The sequence below is a fragment of the Megalobrama amblycephala genome, linkage group LG21 (genome assembly GCF_018812025.1).
Source record: "Megalobrama amblycephala isolate DHTTF-2021 linkage group LG21, ASM1881202v1, whole genome shotgun sequence".
Lineage (NCBI taxonomy): Eukaryota > Metazoa > Chordata > Actinopteri > Cypriniformes > Xenocyprididae > Megalobrama > Megalobrama amblycephala.
In genome coordinates, this window is record NC_063064.1 from 255,342 (window position 1) to 275,719 (window position 20,378).

Genomic DNA, 20,378 nt, shown 5'->3' on the forward strand with positions numbered 1-20,378 from the left:
GTCACATGATACTGACCACATGACTTGATCCAAAATGGTCCCTCTATATTGGTTACTCCGAATGACATCAATGAAATTCATTCATTCTCATAACAAAGCGACGACTTCTACACATAATTTTAATATCATTTTGCATTATGTTGATATTTGATGTTATAAAATCATGCCAGAATAAAAAATATATACATTTATTACATTTTATGATATTTTTGGCAGGGTTCCCCTGGTAAAATTTGCATTCCAGGGGCTAAATATCATGTTATTTGGGGTCGCTTCAACCCGTGGACATGAAAAACAACCCGCGGGAACAGTGTAAAAGTAGCCCAATTCTGTGGGAAAACTGGGGACTTGGCAACACTGTCTTAACCAGGCCCCACTCCTTTATTTTGCATATGCTTTGGGCGGGAATTATTTAAATGAGGAATATTGTGACATGTTTGTTCGGTTCATTTGTTTCAGGGAGTTCAGAAACAGTGACACTGAATAACTCCTGCTGGAGGGACTTTGGAGGACTTGAAAAATAGTATAATAGAACCCCAAGAGTTCATATCAAAGCCTTATAAATATATGATGTTATGTGCATCACAACCCAATGATGAGCTAATCAGATGTCTCTGCATCTAAATATGGTTGAGCACCACATGATGTGTGCTATTTTTTCCCTATCGTGTAAAATCAAGGTCAATATGAGCTTAGCATGTCGGTACGGCTACAGCTGCGGCTCACGACACGTGCTCTGCGTCAGATTCACACCTCCAGCTGCTGCAGAATAAACCGTCAGCACGTCGTGACTTCATTCTCCTGCCTCAGAAATCATCATAACTCACATGGACGCTTCTTTGATACAGTTGAAAAATAGTATCGTTTGTTTTAACGTCATCGTTTGTTTCTGCAACAGTTATCAGTTTTGCACACATGAGCTGTTCTCCAACACCAGCAGCTGAAAACCTGCAACATCTCATTTGGATTCATCTCACTAATTACACGAGACACAATGCAATTATGTTCATATTTGTTATCATTTTTCCTGTTTGCCATCAGCATGAAGTCGTTCCCGCTGCGCTGCACATAGAAATGACAATCTTCATCTAATTTAGCCTGAGAACTCATGACGTTTGATGAGTAAACATCTATTTAACCCTTTCTATACTCTACTGGCTGGCTTAAAATGAACCCAAAATAGTGGTTATTATTAATAAATGTTCATTTAAGAAATATATTAATAAATGTTAACTTCCAACATATTTTGTACATGTATATTTTGGGTTAAAACAACCGATTCGCTGGGTTAAAACAACCCAATCGCTGGGTTAAAACAACCCATTCACTGGGTTAAAACAACCAATCGCTGGGTTAAAACAACCCATTCACTGGATTAAAACAACCCAATCCCTGGGTTAAAATCACTGGGTTAAATCAACCCAATCCCTGAGTTAAAATAACCCATTTGCTGGGTTAAAACAACCCAATCCCTGGGTTGAAACAACCCAATCCCTGAGTTAAAACAACCCATTTGCTGGGTTAAAACAACCCAATCCCTGGGTTAAAACAACCCAATCGCTGAGTTAAAACAACCCAATCCCTGGGTTAAAACAACCCAATCCCTGGGTTGAAACAACCCAATCGCTGGGTTAAAATCACTGGGTTAAAACAACCCAATCCCTGGGTTAAAACAACCCATTCCCTGGGTTAAAACAACCCAATCCCTGGGTTAAAACAACCCAATCCGGGTTAAAATCGCTGGGTTAAATCAACCCAATCCCTGGGTTAAAACAACCCAATTCCCTGGGTTGAAACAACCCATTCCCTGAGTTAAAACAACCCAATCACAGGGTTAAAACAACCCAATTGCTGGGTTAAAACAACCCAATCCCTGGGTTAAAACAACCCAATCGCTGGGTTAAAACAACCCAATCGCTGGATTAAAACAACCCAATCCCTGGGTTAAAACAACCCAATCGCTGGGTTAAAATCGCTGGGTTGAATCAACCCAATCCCTGGGTTAAAACAACCCAATCCCTCGGTTAAAACAACCCAATTCCCTGGGTTAAAACAACCCATTCGCTGGATTAAAACAACCCAATCCCTAGGTTAAAACAACCCAATTGCTGGGTTAAAATCGCTGGGTTAAATCAACCCAATCACTGGGTTAAAATCGCTGGGTTGAATCAACCCAATCCCTGGGTTAAAACAACCCATTCGCTGGATTAAAACAACCCAATCCCTAGGTTAAAACAACCCAATCACGGGGTTAAAACAACCCAATCCCTGGGTTAAAACAACCCAATTTGCCTGGGTTAAAACAACCCAATCCCTGGGTTAAAACAACCCAATCCCTGGGTTAAAACAACCCAATCCCTGGGTTAAAACAACCCAATCCCTGGGTTAAAACAACCCATTCGCTGGATTAAAACAACCCAATCCCGGGTTAAAACAACCCAGTCGATTAAAACAACCCAATCCCTGAGTTAAAACAACCCAGTCGCTGGGTTAAAACAACCCAATCGCCTGGGTTAAAACAACCCAATCGCTGGGTTAAAATCGCTGGGTTGAATCAACCCAATCCCTGGGTTAAAACAACCCATTTGCTGGGTTAAAACAACCCAATCCCTGGGTTAAAACAACCCAATCACTGGGTTAAAATCGCTGGGTTGAATCAACCCAATCCCTGGGTTAAAACAACCCAATCACGGGGTTAAAACAACCCAATCCCTGGGTTAAAACAACCCAATCCCTGGGTTAAAACGACCCATTCGCTGGATTAAAACAACCCAATCCCCGGGTTAAAACAACCCAGTTGATTAAAACAACCCAATCCCTGAGTTAAAACAACCCATTCGCTGGGTTAAAACAACCCAATCGCTGGGTTAAAATCGCTGGGTTAAAACAACCTATTCGCTGGGTTAAAACAACCCAATCGCTGGGTTAAAATCGCTGGGTTAAAACAACCCAATCCCTGGTTAAAACAACCCAATTCCCTGGGTTAAAACAACCCATTCGCTGGGTTAAAACAACCCAATCCCTGGGTTAAAACAACCTAATTCCCTGGGTTAAAACAACCCATTTGTTGGATTTGTCCATTTAACCCAACTTGTGTTGTTTTTAACTCAGTATTTTTTAGAGTGTAACGTTGGTGATTTGTTTATATAACTTAACGCTAATTATAAATAGTTGTAGTAGCTACTAATGAAATCTGTTTACATCTCCTTAGCAATAACGGCCTAAATGTCTTATCATTTTACTTTTAAACTCTCATTTCATAAAACAATTTGTTTAATTGTAATCTTTATATAAATGGGTTTATGTTGTCTCCATCCAGTCTGTATATGTGCTGCTTCTGTGTCACCTTTGCCGTGCAAAGACAGCATAATTCAGTGTGTGCTGAGGTCCTTAATTGAGGGCAATGCTGTGCAAACCCAGACGAACACCATCATCCGTGAGCAAACCTTATAACCTCATGTTATATTTCTGCTGCTGCTGTCTGATGTGTAAATCATGATCATCATTCCTCAGCCTCCATTTTGTTTGTATTTCCTGCAGTGGATAACATGGGTTTGCCATATTGAGCTCCTGTATTTAAGAGATCAGCGCTGACTAAACGATGGCACAGGACCAATGTTTAGAAGACGCTATAGAGCAGATCTGCAGATCCATCCCTCTGCCTCCCTTCAGACCAGGGTCTGCAGGTCATCCCGAGGAGCAGAGGGAGGGAGATGGAGGGGGAGAGGCTCAAGGGAAGGGGGGATTGCTGTAGGAGCTCCCCTCCATCCATGCATATTCATTGGAAACCCCGTTCAGCAGCTGCGGTACAACGTAGTACGGACACGTAAGCAATGATGTAGGAGATCGTGAGGGACTAGGGGAGGGGGAGCGTATGAGAAGAGAGAGAGAGAGAGAGAGAGAGAGAGAGAGCGAGTGAGGGAGGGAGGGAGCGGAGACACAGGCAGAGTGTGAGCATCTCTTCCTGGCATTCGAGCTGTCACGGAGAAATTCAACAGCAATATCAGCACCGCACTCTTGAGAAGCGGCACAAGAGTCGGGAACGAGGCCATCGTCAACCCAGAGAGTTTAACCTCCACTAGCCACAGCCATGAACTTCCTGCGCCGTCGCCTCTCTGACAGCAGCTTCATCGCCAACCTGCCCAATGGCTACATGTCGGATCTCCAGAGGCCTGACCCGCCTCCTCCACCTCCTCCCACCGCCGGCACCAAGGCTCCCGCCGGACCGACTCCTGCCCCATCAGCTCCTCCTGCGGCCAAATCCCCCACCGCATCTCCGGCGCCCGAGCGGCGGCCACAACCCGTCCAATCCACCGGCTCGGGATTCTTCAGCTCCATCACCAACGTGGTCAAGCAAACCGCCGCTTCTGCGGGACTCGTGGAGCAAAGTCCGGCAGCGGTGTCGCGGAAGTTCAAGATCCTCCTGGTCATTGACGAACCCCAACACGAGTGGTGAGTTAACTTGCACCGAACCAGACTTGTTGATTGTGGAAGATGATGCATTGATTGGCCAGTTGCGTGCATGAACAGCCAATAAGTTACTTACTCGTCTTAGCTTGTTTAGTGTCAGTTTTCTTCACAGAAAGGGCCTCTTGTTGATTCCAGTCAGAAGTTGATTGGTGCCTGTACGCCTCTTTAGCAGATGGCTGCGTGAGAACAGGCTTGATTTACTACACCACTTGTCACGACTCTCTACAACACATTTTATATTGATAATTTCTGGGTGAAAACAGCGGCATGCTGTGATTGAGATGCATCGCTCACTGCTAAATGTTTGTTCAAAGGTCAGACTTCTCGAAATGTGGATCTTTTGCAGAGTTGACCACCAAGCCAGTCCTAATTGAGGATTATGAACGGTCACGTTTTGCCGTTCTCAGCGCCAGTGCTGCCATTGATTGGCTTGGAAAAACCCCGTCCAGCTGCACCTGATGAATGTTCAGGGTACATTACATTAATGAGCTTAGTGCTTTAATTCATACGCTCCAGAAGACCAGCGGAGATAATTATTCACAGGCTTTGCATAATAAAAATCCGGAGTAGAGGAATCACACCTTACTTCCCCTAGTTAAAAACATGAATATTTCAGTGGCATTCCTCCAGGGGAGTCAGCATGTGTTCTCTCTAAGAAAGCAAAGCTGACTGTGTTTTGTGTGGATAATATTGATTTTTCCTGCTCTGGAGGAGCCCGTAAGGCTCGATAGGACTGACTTGGGAAGCCAGTGCTTTTACTGTAATGTAAGCGAGCCTAATTAAAACGATATGGGACTAAAGATACCTTATTTTACCTATATTTTTGCATTTTACTCACTCAAAGACTTTCATGATAGTTATTTAGCTTGTTGGATGGGTGCAGCACATCGCATATTCAGTCCACATGCTGAGCAGTAAGAGCAGGAGATGTGCAGCGAATCTTGAATAATGACACAGACAGTCCCACTGGGAATCCTGCCAGGAATCTGTTTGTTTTCACCTCTTATAATAATGTCTCATCCCTGTGCATTTCATATGATTACCCACGTTTAAGTCCCAGCATTAAGTAAGAACGGTTCATTCTGGAAAGCATCTTCTGTAGCACTCTGAGTGAGGATGACACAAACAGGAAGCTTACATAACCGTCGGCTTCCATCTTCTGTGTGATCTGCCATGTCCAGTCCTCTGGGGAAAAGACTGCCACTTTAGTGAGCGCTTTGCAAGGTGTCTCTCTTGCTGGAGATTTGTGGAAATGACATGTGCTACTAGATCTCACTCATTATAAAAAAGAGTGCTCAAGAATTGGGAGAAATCTGTGGTTTGCTAAATATTAGTTTTATGAAACACCCCCAAGCCTACAAGGAGGGAGAAATCCCGGTGGGATGTGGGGATACAGGAGCTGTGTTCTGCCCTTGAGTCTCCTCTATGTAGATCCAGAGAGAGCGGTATGAGGGCAGTCATGTGTTGAAGTAATGAAAAGGGACATGGTGAATCAGCACAGTGAGCCCGAGGCTTGTATCTGAGCTCTGCGTGTGGTGTGAGGATGTTGTTGTTGCTGGGAAAGCTAAACGTCGACATGCAGGATAGATATTTCTTGCAATTACTTGTATGTATATTAGAGGTGTAACGGTACACAAACATGACGGTTCGGTACGTACCTCGGTATTGAAGTCATGATTCGGTACAGCAGAGGGAGAAAACTAAACAAAATAGCTTCCATCCTTACTGAACAAATTGTGTCTCTGTTTTTAAATTAATTCAATTATAATTAAAATTTGCTTAAAGGATTAGTTGACTTCAGAATTAGTTTACTCATCCTCATGTCATCCAAGATGTTCACGTCTTTCTTTTTTCAGTGGAAAAGAAATTGAGGAAAACATTCCAGGATTTTTCTCCATATAGTGGACTTCACTGGGGTTCAACAGGTTGAAGGTCCAAATGTCAGTTTCAGTGCAGCTTCAAAGAGCTCTACATGATCCCAGACGAGGAATAAGAGTCTTATCTAGAGAAACCATCGGACATTTTCTAAAAAAATAAACATTATATACTTTTTAACCACAAATGCTCATCTTGCACTGCTCTGTGATGCGCCACGCATGACGTAATCATGATGGAAAGGTCACGCGTGACGTAGGTGGAACGACCGCAGTAGGGCGAAAAACTCCATCTCATTTTCTCTTCCAACTTCAAAATCGTCCGTCATCGTTGTTTTACCTTTTTTTGTAAAGGCCGTTTGACTTAGTCTTTGACGTTCGCTTTGTAAACACTGGATCGGTACTTCCGCCTACGTCACGCATGACCTTTCCAACATGATTACGTCATGCGTGGAGCATCACAGAGCAGTGCGAGACAAGCATTTGTGGTTAAAAAGTATATAATGTTTATTTTTTTAATAAATGTCCGATGGTTTCTCTAGATAAGACTCTTATTCCTCGTCTGGGATCATGTAGAGCTCTTTGAAGCTGCACTGAAACTGACATTTGGACCTTCAACTCGTTGAACCCCAGTGAAGTCCACTATATGGAGAAAAATCCTGGAATGTTTTCCTCAAAAACCTTCATTTCTTTTCCACTGAAGAAAGAAAGACATGTTGGATGACATGGGGGTGAGTAATTATCAGGAAATTTAATTCTGAACTGAACTAATCCTTTAAGAATAAAAGCAAATATATCTCTGCTAATGCTGTAAACTAGGGAGCACTTTCTTGCACATTACTATAATATTAAAGGTTACATTTAACAACAGAGCTCAAACTATTAAATTCAGATGCTATTTATTTTTTAGATATAATAATCAACACTCAAATAAAAAAAAAAACATGTAAATTACACATAAGGCAGTTTTTGCATTAACTTTCTACTCCAATTCGTTGTAGAAATATAATCATTTACACAGTTACTGGCATAACTTGTTTTCATGATGGATTTTTTTAAACAAATGAAGACATCACTAACAGGTGAAGTAAATATAATTAATAATAGTGCATTTATTTAGCAAAAGAGTTCATTTCTCTGTCGAACTAACAAGCTGTGGACACTGAATGACTCGCCTGAGGTAAATGTAATGCTACGTGACAGTTTTACAAGCTGTTTTACTGATGTCTTTCTGTTGTTGAAACACTGATTGAGCGATTACGCGAGATATGATACATTTCAGTAAGTTGTTCTGTATCTTTCAACATACCTTCAGATGTTCATGCATGTTTATTCTGTAACTAGTAGTGAAGAGGAAGCGATTCGCTTGAACTGAGCGTCTGTCACGCCACATCAAAGAGCGACAAAAACAGCATTTATTGTTTGAATTTCATGATAAAAGGGACAGAATTTGAAAGATATCACTTTGTTTCTTAATGAAAGTAATAAAACACACTTATTGCGATTATTGGTGGTTAATGTTGGTTAACCTAATGTGTGTTAACTCTCTCCTACCATATAACAGTAAAAATACAGAATGCCGTGTGTCATAAATGACAGAAAACCCAATGAATTGCGGCGAAAGAGTTATGTATCTGCACCTATTATGCTTTTTTAAAATTTTACCTTTCCTTTAGTGTGTAATATAGCTGTTTGTGAATATTTGTGCATGTAAATAATCTGCAAAGTTACAAAGCACAAAGTCAGTGAATCTCTCTAACAGAAAGCACCTTCCTGAAACTGCCTCGTTTGTAGTCCTGTTGTCATTTCTGTGATTTATCTACATCAGCATGTTACACATTTGCATAATAGCCGTCTACTGGCTGCTTTGGCCCGCCTTTAAAGAACAGTTCAGGAGATGTTCTCATTATCAGACTTGGTACAAATTGGTATGGCAATACCGTTCTGAAACACGCTCTAAGCGGCTGACCAATCAGAGCAGACTTGGCTTTAAAGAGACAGGACAGTGTTTCAGTCAGAAGGTAAAAAAAGGAGTAGAGTATGAGAAAAATAATGTATTTTCGAACATTAAATCATGTATTCTAGCATACCCCAAAAATAATATTATGAACTTTAAAGGTGCCGTAGAACGTCTTTTCACAAGATGTAATATAAGTCTAAGGTGTCCCCTGAATGTGTCTGTGAAGTTTCAGCTCAAAATACCCCATAGATTTTTTTTAATTCATTTTTTTAACTGCCTATTTTGGGGCATCATTAACTATGCACCGATTCAGGCTGCGTCCCCTTTAAATCTCTCGCTCCCTGCCCTCCCGAGCTCTCGACTATAATACATTGCATAAACAAAGTTCACACAGCTAATATGACCCTCAAATGGATCTTTACAAGATGTTCATCATGCATACTGCATGCATGCGTCGGATCATGTGAGTATAGTATTTATTTAGATGTTTACATTGATTCTGAATGAGTTTGATGGTGCTCCGTGGCTAAAGCTAACATTACACACTGTTGGAGAGATTTATAAAGAATGAAGTTGTGTTTATGAATTATACAGACTGCAAGTGTTTAAAAATGAAAGTAGCGACGGCTCTTGTCTCTGCGAATACAGTAATAAACAATGGTAACTTTAACCACATTTAACAGTACATTAGCAACATGCTAACGAAACATTTAGAAAGACAATTTACAAATATCACTAAAAACATCATGGATCATGTCAGTTATTATTGCTCCATCTGCCATTTTTCGCTGTTGTTCTTGCTTGCTTACCTAGTCTGATGATTCAGCTGTGCACAGATCCAGACGTTAATACTGGCTGCCCTTGTGTAATGCCTTGAACATGGGCTGGCATATGCAAATATTGGGGTCGTACATATTAATGATCCTGACTGTTACGTAACAGTCGGTGTTATGTTGAGATTCGCCTGTTCTTCGGAGGTCTTTTAAACAAATGAGATTTATATAAGAAGGAGGAAACAATGGAGTTTGAGACTCACTGTATGTCATTTCCATGTATGAGGAAAATTCCGTTTTTGATTCTAGGGCACCTTTAAGGCACTTGAAATATCTTTCAGCTCTGCATTGATGGGATGAGCGTGTTTGAAGCGGTTTACAATAATGTGCTGGTTTGCTTAAATATCATTCTCTCAATCGTGCTGAATATGGACAGTGTTGTGATTACCTGAGGCCTCGTGTCTATGGCTGAAGGTGTACAGATGTGTGGCACTGATAGTCCAATAAAATAATTCATGTCACGTAATGGATATTTCAGACAAAAACCGATCTGTTTGTAAAAGGGGTCGTGGCATCAGTCTTCTCTGCCGGTGTGGTTGTGGAGTCTGTGTCTCTGTTAACCCCCGTGTAATTTAATCATGTCTTCTGACCTTATTTAACAACATCCAAACTCAATCTCCATATTCCTCCGTCTCCAGCACGGCTCTGCACATGGATTACTAGAGCGCTTTAAGCGTGATATATTGTTTAGTAAATTTCTTCTGTAGTACTTTAAGCAGTGAAAATATCTTTTTGAAATAATTATCCTGGTAACACTTTGTTAACATTATGTACTAACAATGCTTCTACAGCATTTATTAATCTTCGTTAATGTTAATTTCAACAAGTACTAATATGAAAACAAAACTTGTATCTGTTAATATTATTTAATGCGCTCAATAACAAATTATAGATTCATGTCGAATTAGTTTTTATTTATTACACATAAGCCACTGCCTATAATTACACTGAAATTAATGTATTAATTTCATTAAAAAACTGGAACCATATCACCATCTTAAACTGTAATAATGTTTTAATGCACATTAATATTAAATGTAATAAGTGCTTAGGCCTCGGGGGAAACTTCTGACGCGTTTGTTAATCAAACAAAGATGTCTTCTATCATTTGTCCTGTGCTCGTTTAGCTTAACGAGCCTGTTGATACTCATTGATGAAGCAGATTAATAACTGACGGCAGCACAAAGACCTTCTGAACGCTAATGAGGGTTTACGTTTTCATTCGAAATCTGGTGAAAAATTGATGCAATTATTAGAAACTCTGATGGGCTTGCCAGAACTTTTTAATTGTCTTTACATCATTTCATCATAAAACATTATGAATGACTATAAAACACTGCCCAGATTTTGTTTTTCTGTTTAATAAAAAAATTACAGTTTGTGTAATGGATTTTATCAGTTAATGGATATAGTAATATTACACTGTCATTGACACTGAAGGATCATAATTTGTTGTGAGTGTTGAACAGATCATCCAGTCGACATGTGCTCATTGTTGTAATATCAGGTCAGAAACAGCAGATGTTTGAGGATACAGTCGTGTGTCATCAAATTGCACCCTGCCAATGCAAGCCTAGACTAAAGGATGTGCTAGTTAGCTCTCAACATCTGTTTCCATCCAAATTTAAACTGGAATATTGCGTAAAGCATTTGCGATAAAGCAGCGCTTCCATTCCATGTGTTCAAGAGAACAAAACTGTCACTTCCTGGTAAACTGGAGCAAAATATCAGCAATAAAAATGAAAATTGCTGCAAAATGCCATGCTTAATTCAGTGTTACTTGCTGTTTCTTTGTAATTATTGGTGATTTTTTTTCAGGCTGGTATGTTTACTGTGTGTGCCAGTGTTTCCAATGTGTATTATTGTGGACTGACTGTCCTCAGAGCGACGTGTGATGAATGAGCTGCCACTGACACTTTGGCCTTTAGCTCGATTGATCACTCTGAACCCAGTTCTGCTGCGGGTTTGTCCTCTTTAAGGCCAAATGAACAGAAATCAGTCTGAAACTAGCTGTATCTGACTGTATTGACACATGAATCAGACCAATGTTGGCTAATATTCTTGTATTTGAGCAATAAAGCATTGTGCATTAGCTGTTATTTTGTAATCCAAAGATTTGTAATGTCAAAAATTTGAAATTTTCCATATAGAATCAATAAACAGGATTCTTGTGCTTGGAAACACTTGTCCTCAAACATCCCTTTGTCAAGTGTCAATTTTAAATTCCGAAATATATCATTCATTTGTGTCTTCAAAATGTATTTGCACAATTGTTGAATTTTAAAAATAATTTAAAATGTTACACTGCAAAGACAATTGGTTGTCTTCTTCAGTGTTTCTGTCTTGTTTTGCAGCACAAATATCTTACTTTCTTAAATCAAGATACAGAAGAAGCAAGATGACTGAAGATATTAAAGTCTTGTTTACTGAAAAAAAAAACTGATCAAAATGAAGTGAGTTTGTGCTTAAAACAAGAACAAATATCTGGGATTATGTTTCTGACTCCAATGACAGATATTTCTTCTTGTTTTAAGCACAAACTCACTTCATTTTGATCAGTTTTTCATTAAACAAGACTATATATCTTCAGTCATTTTGCTTCTCCAGTAAATGTATCTTGATTTAAGAATGTTTAGATATTTGAACAGAGGAAGAAAATCTTTTTTTTTTTTTTTTTTTTTTTGCAGTATTTAGAAATCATGCATTCAATAATGTCTAAATTTGAGTTCCCCAAAGTCACATTTTCTTTAAAATTTTCTTTAATTAAACAGTAAAGCCTCATGTCACTCGCATCTTTTTCAAACGAAAAAAATGCATATAGGTAAGAATGTATTTCTTCAAGAATGCAGTTTTGACGTCTTCATTCATGTTGGGACTGTAGTTCAGTAGGCAGTGAACTGAATCCAGTCGTGCCGCAGGAATGTCTCTATTAGTGTGACATTTAATTCCAGTCACTTAAGAATAGATGAAACTGCATTCAAACGCATTCAACCTGAACAGAGAAAATGTTATGAAACTGTCAGCAGGGACGAGGCTGAAAACATTGTAAAATAACTCTACACACAAACATTTGACATTTGACAACTAAACAAAAACTGTTAAATACAAATAATACTAATCATGCATTCTAGAAAAGCTCAATTAAGAGACTAATCGACTTTTAAAAAGCAGCAAGGAACATTTTTCATGTCAAACATCCAGTCAATCTCTGTCACAGATTTAGCTATCGTTTGGTAAACGTGAATCAAGTTACACAGATTGTCACAAATATAGTTACAACTACGATTAGAGTTGTTTGCATAAAATGCTTTGTGAACATTCACATGTTTGCCTGTGATAGACGACAATTTATCTCCATAAATACTATTCTCTCAATTCTGCACATATTTTCACTTACCTTCCATCAATATGATCACTACATATTTTAGTTTTCTTTGCATCAATTATCTTTTAAGATAAAAACAAGGGCTGTAAATAGATTGAGATTCATTTACATTTTTAACTGTAGTTAACACAAACCGTTTCTATAGCTAAGTTTAATATAGACAGATAATGATTTATACGACAGATGCTCTTTACTCGTCTCACTTGAACTAAATAAATGCAGAAATGAATAGAAACGCACAGGGGAAATACAAACAATGGATATTATATGCATTTCAATTACATCGGCTACTAAATAATAGCAATTATAATGTTACCAAATCATACACTGAGTCTATATCATATTCATGCTTATTTATATCTCCGATGAGGATTGATACTTTGGTTGATAAGAGCAAACATTCGAACTATGAGGGTCGATTGTAGAAAGAGAGTTTGTGAGCCATTTAGTCCCCCAGCTGTCAGAACAAAATCGGGAAATGTATATTACACACTTGAGTGTTTTGTATGCATAAAGAGATCCCTGTGGATCACCGCTGAGCCTGAACTGCAGAATCAACAGAAAGATTGAAAGATCATGTGAATTACCACACTGAGGTACACAATAATATAAGAAGGATGTTTTCTTTCATTTTCTCTTTAATATATATATATATATAAACATTCATTATATTTAACCAAGTTTCATATTTAAGTTTCTTCTGGCACCAAATGCATGCGTCACTAGGACCGGAAGGGCATAAGCGGAAGTAACCATGAGCACATCTTATGACCTCATCCGATAAACTGAAGAGCCAATCAGAGTCTCTCTCTCACTGTCGGCCTGACGCCAATTCAACATGCTGAATCAGCCCAAAAAACCCTGACGACATCCGACTGGAGCCAACGGTGCTGAACACAGTGAAAAACAAAACCAACCAACACTCAAAAACAGCCCAACAGCATGTCATATTAATATTTTTGCCAAATTGTTTGTCATTTGTCACGCTGTTTTTGTGTGTGTCCCCAAAACAGCCCAACACTGCCTGACAATATTTGTGCATATCATGACAAAATTAATAATTTCACTGTCTGATTTAAAGTTTTGGGTAACCCACCCTTGTCTGCAAGAGGGAGGGGAAGTTTACAACAAATAATGATGTACCCCTATTTTGTGTGTGTCCCTTTAAATGCAAATGAGCTGCTGCTCCCGCCCCCTTTCCAGAAGAGGGCGGAGCTTTAACAGCTCATCAACAACAAAGCTGGAGAATCTCATGCAGCCAAAATGAGGATTGTCAGTAACGGTGTTCAGCCTTACATTGTTCAAACCGGAGTCGACACTGATGGAGAGACTCAGGAAGAAGTTACAACTTTTAGACGTTTCTGAATGGTTAGTGGATAAATTGATATAGTTGCTGTGGAGTTGATTCAACTCATCCACTAGCATGTGCGTCATGTTCTTCTTTTGTGTTGAATTGACCCTCGTTTGTGAAGCAGTCCGGCGTAAAATGACGGCATGACAACAACACTCTACTACAACAACTCTTCCTCTTCTCTAAAGCAGCCCAACATGGCCCCGCCCCCTTTGTTGTGTGCTCTCGGGGGCGGGGCTTATGTAAATTTTAGGGTTTGTGATGTCACTAACCGGGGAAGAAGTTCGTTGTAGTCCCTACCAGCCATTTAAAAAGTGATTTCTGTAAAAGAAAATATCTCTCTTTGCATTGAACTTTGAGCGTCGTAACTTTGCAGATGTTGTTTATGATCAAACAGCAACATTACACACTAACTAAAGTTAAAAAAGTCAAATCATAATCAACCAGCCCTTTAATAATCTTCATGTTTGACAAATCCTGTGTGAGTTTTCATCATCTCTGAATCATGCTTGTCCTTTCTCTGTGTGTCGTGCTCTCGCCCTCGAGGCATCGGTCCTCTAAATAAGACCCATAATGCTTCAGTTAGCTTGCATGGAAGGAGCTCAGTTCAGGCTTCAGCTTTTATCTGAAGAACACAAGCTGCAACAACACAAACTCTCACTGTTCACTTTAGTAAACAAACAACCTGAAGTCTTTCCAGACACACACAAGCCTCAGCAGAAATGCTTCTGTGGGATTTGTGCGGTTTCACATGGCCAAAAATAAAAACGTATAAAAAGCTCAGTGTGGAAAGAGAATTATGCATTATTCTTTCAGCAATCCATTGTGCATCAAGAATCAAAGATTCTGCATTGAAATTATTTGCGTACACAAGGTAATTTATGCCGCATCTAATTTTAGCTTACTTCTGTATATCTCACAGCATGTCAATCATTTTGCCATTGAGTTGTGTTGGCAAGAAAGCGTGATTAGAAGAGGCTAGGCTCACGGATGAGTGACGTCTGTGTTGACCGAGACATGAGGTCAGAAAACAAGCACCCACGGACACCCTTCAGAATATGAACAAATCTGTTTTTCAGTATCATTCCTTACTTTCAGAAATGGACACATGCTGTTGGAAATTTGCATTTCTTCTTCTCAGAAGATGTCAGATATTAAATGGTTATCAAATAATCATGAAATATTAATCTATCTTTGATTAATGTTCAGAGAATAAGGCTGTTTGTAAACAACATGAATTGGCATTTCTGAAGATCAGGATTGTCCATGTGTTTGTCGTCCTCCAGCGGTCCGACTCTGAGCTCTGAATAATGTGACAGATTCACTCTCAAACACAAGACAATTATAGATGTTTAGTCTGTGAATTAATTCAGCAATACAAATACAATGCAATTCATAAAGACAGCGACAGTCACACCTGTTTACTTTAAACTTCTGAATTAATATGAAGTCAAAAATGTCAAGGTGGTATAATCAAAAAAATAAAGGTTCCAAAAGCCAAAGAAGAACCATTTCTAGTTCCCCAAAGAACCTTTTCTCTTAGTGATACGAACATTTTAAAAATCTAAAGAACATTTTCCATCATAAAGACCCTTTTGTGGAATGAAAAGGTTTTGTGGATGTTAAAGGATCTTAATAGAACCATCAATGCCAATAAAGAACCTTTATATTTGAAGGAAGAAAAACTCTAATTCCTGAAAAAGTACTGCAGATAATCTGGCATTTAAGAAGTTCAGAAGTTCAAATGCTAACAAGATAAAGACTATTATGTTCAATTAAAGTGCCCTCTTCTGCTGTTTTAAAGGTTTCTAATGTTGTTTCTCGTCTCCTACAACAGGTTCACATTCATCCGAGATCAAAAACACTTTAATTCTCTCATAATATCCACTGCAGCATCAGCTCTTTTCTCTCAGTGTCTGAAACGCTTCCATCAAGGATTCGGTCTCTCTAAACCCCGCCTTTCTGAGAGCTGCTCTGCTGTGATTGGTCAGAAACCAAACGCTCATTATCATATCTGAATCTCAGCTCTTGATTCGCAGTGATACGAACAGTAACGACGGCGTCGGTTTTACCGTATCAATCTCAGCAGAAAACAGCGTCTTCTCGACATGAACGACACGAACCAAACTCTTCCAGTCTCAGATACAACTACAGTGATTGAGGGCGGGGCAAAGAGACGCTGTTCAGCCAATCAAGAGCAGAGGCTGGCATTATGCAAATGAGTTAATGAATTATTGATGACTCATTTCAGTTCAGAATCGATTCTTTTTTGGGGGAGAAAAAATATGCTACTACTTTTTACATGACAAATTAGAGAGTCTTTAATTGTTTAAAGTCTTTCAAAACTCTATGAACCAACATGAATCTCTCCTCTTTCTCGTCTGGTACACCCTCATTTGTCACGGACTCGTGTACCAGCGCATCATGTGACTCACGATCCAGAAGAGATCAGGCTGAACGGATGGGGAATGACAGTAACCTTTCCCAACATGCGGTGTAAAGTCATGTAAAGATCAGCGGCGTCAGCGACTTCAGCGGCTCTCCTCCAGCAGTGTTACTCTGATGACAAACACTCGTCTGCGTGAGGACGGAAAACCTCTCACAAGAGAGAATTATTAAAGATCTGAGATAAAACGCAGCACACTCTCATATCTGATGCCATCATTTCACAGCCTGATAAAGACTATTATGCCCTTCAGAGGTGTAAATAAGCACTGGTCAAATATAGAATCAAACGTGCAAGCCAAATCAGAGAAACGGCAGTTACATTTGTTACATTCAGAGAACATTCAAAAGCAACATTCCAATAATGTTTGAAGATTGATACAATGGAATATTTCCTTAACATTTGCATAACCAACATTCAGAAATAATATTTTCATAACATAATGGGAACGTTAACGAAATGTTCTATTTTTGTTAGCTGGGATTGCACAAATATTGTCGGCTTCTTGACAAATTCCTTTTGTTCCTGTTGCTCTCAGACAGCCGAGCTGATGATATGAAATACGTGTTCACTTAGAAAGGATTCGTTCTGACATGAAACCAGAGAGAGAATAAATGAAGACGGTGGTTCAGCATTTCAAAACAAACTCTTTTGTAAACTGATCTCACATCAGTGATGCCCGTCTCAATCTTCATGTGAGTGAACTGGAAAGAAAGTGGAGAAAAGTATTGATCCTCACAAAGTAAAGGTAAATCGCTGTGGCGAAATTCAATATTTCAATGTGACTAATGAACTGTTTTACTCCAGTGAATATTTCTCAGGTCATTATTGATGTAATGTATTATAAAATGTAAAAAAAACTCAACTTCTCTTAGAACAAGGTTCAACCTTACAGTTCATTATAGTGACGTGTCATAAATGATGTTAGTGGTTTTCCTGCATTCACTTGTTACCCAACAGATATGACATTATAACCAGTCGGCACAAAATGAGGGTATATGCATGCTGTAGTAATGGATCATTATATTCAAGCATTCACATGTGCTTAAAGAACAAAATGACACCAGACCTTTAAATGATCAAAAGACTGCAATGTCAAAGTTATATGCAAATGAGCACTGACATTTATTACATAGACTTTGTATGACTTACATATCAATGTTGAAGAGATTTTCATATAGTCACATCATAAAATGCTGTCTTTGAACACAAGAGAAGATATTTTGAAAAATGTTGGTAAGCAAACAGTTGAAGGACCCCACTGACTTCCATATTATGGACAAAAATACTATGGGGTCCATCAGCTGTTTGATTACCAACATTCTTCAAAATATCTTCTCTTGTGTTCAAACTCGTACAGGTTTGGAAGGAGAGTTAATGATGACATTTTTGGGTGAACTACCCCTTTAAGGTTTTGACTGAAAACGAATACTGAACATTTCCACCATTATGAACCATATTATAAGAACACACACTCTGGTAAAGGGGAAGCACCTGTTATTAAAGGCTTTGTGTCTAAATGTAAACAGTAAACGATTACTGAAATATACACTTCATCTGCCACTATAATGATGATACAAGACATGATAATGTCAAAACAGTTTGTCCATCTGTCTTTATTTTATGATTGACATTTATTCTTTCTTGTCAATCAAAGCTAATAACTGCCATCAAGCGCTTGTGAAGTGTAAAGTCATTCTGCGGTACAGATGGGAGGTCTGATGGTCCTTGTGTTCTGCACTATATTAGACTGAAATTATGAAAGGCAGCTAATACCAGCTCATGCTGTCACGCTCTGTAACGGCTCCGCAGGGCCAGTATTAAATAGATCGTGTCTTTGGCCTGCCAGCCGCCTAATATTCTTTGGGGATAATGTCCGTAACTCTCGCCCTCCAGACGACTGCAAAGTCATTGGGCAGCACTGCTTGTGTTTTGGTACAATTCCAGTCAACAGACTTTTGATTCATGGACTTTCCGTCACGATGATATGTGTTTCCTGCCAAAAAAGACATTTAAATAGAAAACAATTAAAACAAAGAAACTGACCACTAAATAGGACTCAATGTTCCCCTAAAAAGCAATTAATTGATTTTAATTATACTGAATGATCCAAAATTGGATTTAAAAACGGAATTAAGAAATTGCTGTTTTAAAGGCAGTGTCTAGATCAGTGGTTCCCAAAGTCGGGGTCGCGACCCCCCGGTGGGTCGCGAGACAGTGAGGAAGGGGTCGCGAGATGATTTCCAGAAATAAAAAAAAAAATAAAAAAATAATAATAATAATAAAATAAAAAATAATTAAACGATTAGAAATAGTATATTCTATCAATAATTGTCACAAAATACTAAAAATAGTAGTTAAATTAAAAACAAAAACCATGCAAATAAAAAAGCCATCAACCTTTCGATTTTCCTTCCCCTCGGCCGTGACTCCGGAGGTGATTACGACAGATTAATGACATAGTAGCAACAGCATCAGCTGCAGCAGGTCAGTTTACTGCAACATGTTAAACATTAAGACATGTGCACGTAATTCTTTAGGCTTTAAGCTTTGGATATTATTTTTGTCCAAATGAAACGTTGGTTAATATCGATCAAAAAAGAAAACGCAGGGAGGCAGCGGAGGAGAGCGGAGAAGCACGCGCTTCACATATGCCGCGTTTGCAGTGCGCAACTGATCCATGGCTGTGTATCACAAACACAACATTTACTTATTTTTATTTCAAATCCAAAAGTTGTTACTGAATATTGCTTGTCAGCACAGCGATTCTCTTTGTATAGGCCTACACTATATTTCATAGATGTCACGTTTAAACGCACTATATTTAAACGTTTTATTCATTTCATTACTTTATATTTATCTGAAGTAATACTTTAGATTTATATATTGCTCACGCAAGTGGCAAAACATTTAAACGTAAGCTTTATGTTAAAATCAAAAACGTTTTTTAAAAAAAAAAAAACTTAAAATAGACAAAAACAGGCGACTCTCGTCTTTTCTTTCCTTTTAAATCTTTTTACAATAAATCCCTCAGGTCATAAAGAACTGTTTTTCCACCTTCAGAGGCGAGTGCTATTGTTTATGTCTCCTTGTTCACCTAAATGCCTGGTAAGGTGTTATTTTCCTTGCTTTACCCGAGGCAGCCGTGTTTAAACTGTGTAACAGAGACTTTGAACTATATGAATCTATGATGAAATTACTAGTTTTTTCGCGCCAATACATGTTTATTTTAATGCGAACAGTGCGCTGTCGTTTTAATTCAGCGCTGTGCAGCACAGCAAAAATAGACGCGGCGCATAAATGATCGCTGCACTGCTGCAGACGCGCTGCTCCTGGAACGCACTGCCGAACCGCATCCGCGTGCAGTGTGAAATCCGTTAATATGGGCACAGAAAAAATGCGCATTGCAAACAGAGTAGCTATGTGTGAAACATGCGTTAGTGCGTGTTCGCCTTTGTGCACAACTCGTTAACCACCTCCGAGGATAGTGGGGGTCGCGAGTCACTGGCATCGTTATTTTGGGGGTCGTGGGCTGAAAAGTTTGGGAACCCCTGCTTTAGAGCACAGACTTGATCTCTTTTCAAAGAAGATACTTGGCAAATTATTGCTGAAGTGAAAAGAGTTTTAAAAAGTTAACTTAATTTTCTGTTTATTGTTATGAAATATGCACAAAAAACTATTGTTTTATATGAAATATATATTTTCAAAAACATGTTTTACTCTAAAACTGCAAGAAAATCAAAGCCATAAATCTAAACAAGTTGTGTTCCAAATTTGAGCTTGATATCTTAAAAAATGAGCTTTCAGTAAGATTTAGTTTGGCTGCAGAACCAAAAGTTTTCACTAGATGAAACCTTTTCGAATCATCTCCATGATTTTTTTTCCACATAGCCAAACCATTTCCATATTCCATACCAATCTGATGAAGTAAAAAATTCTAAAAAAAAAAAAAAAAAACATTACATTTTTTGGTCAAAAATGACTGGGTTAATGTTAGTGTGAAGGTAATATAAATAGTTTGGAAACTTTGGACGTTTGAAGGTGCTCTGAGCAGTTGCT

At 38.8% G+C, this 20,378-nt stretch overlaps 1 protein-coding gene across 1 annotated transcript in view; it reads left to right on the plus strand.

The window, feature by feature from the left end:
• Positions 1-3,909: 3,909 nt before the first annotated feature.
• The window catches only part of syn2b (synapsin IIb), a 73,013-nt gene continuing 56,544 nt past the window's right edge, over positions 3,910-20,378 (plus strand). The window contains exon 1 of the mRNA XM_048173303.1: positions 3,910-4,452. Coding sequence (XP_048029260.1) covers positions 4,091-4,452 — 362 coding nt within the window. The 5' untranslated portion in view covers positions 3,910-4,090. The remainder of the gene's footprint in view (positions 4,453-20,378) is intronic.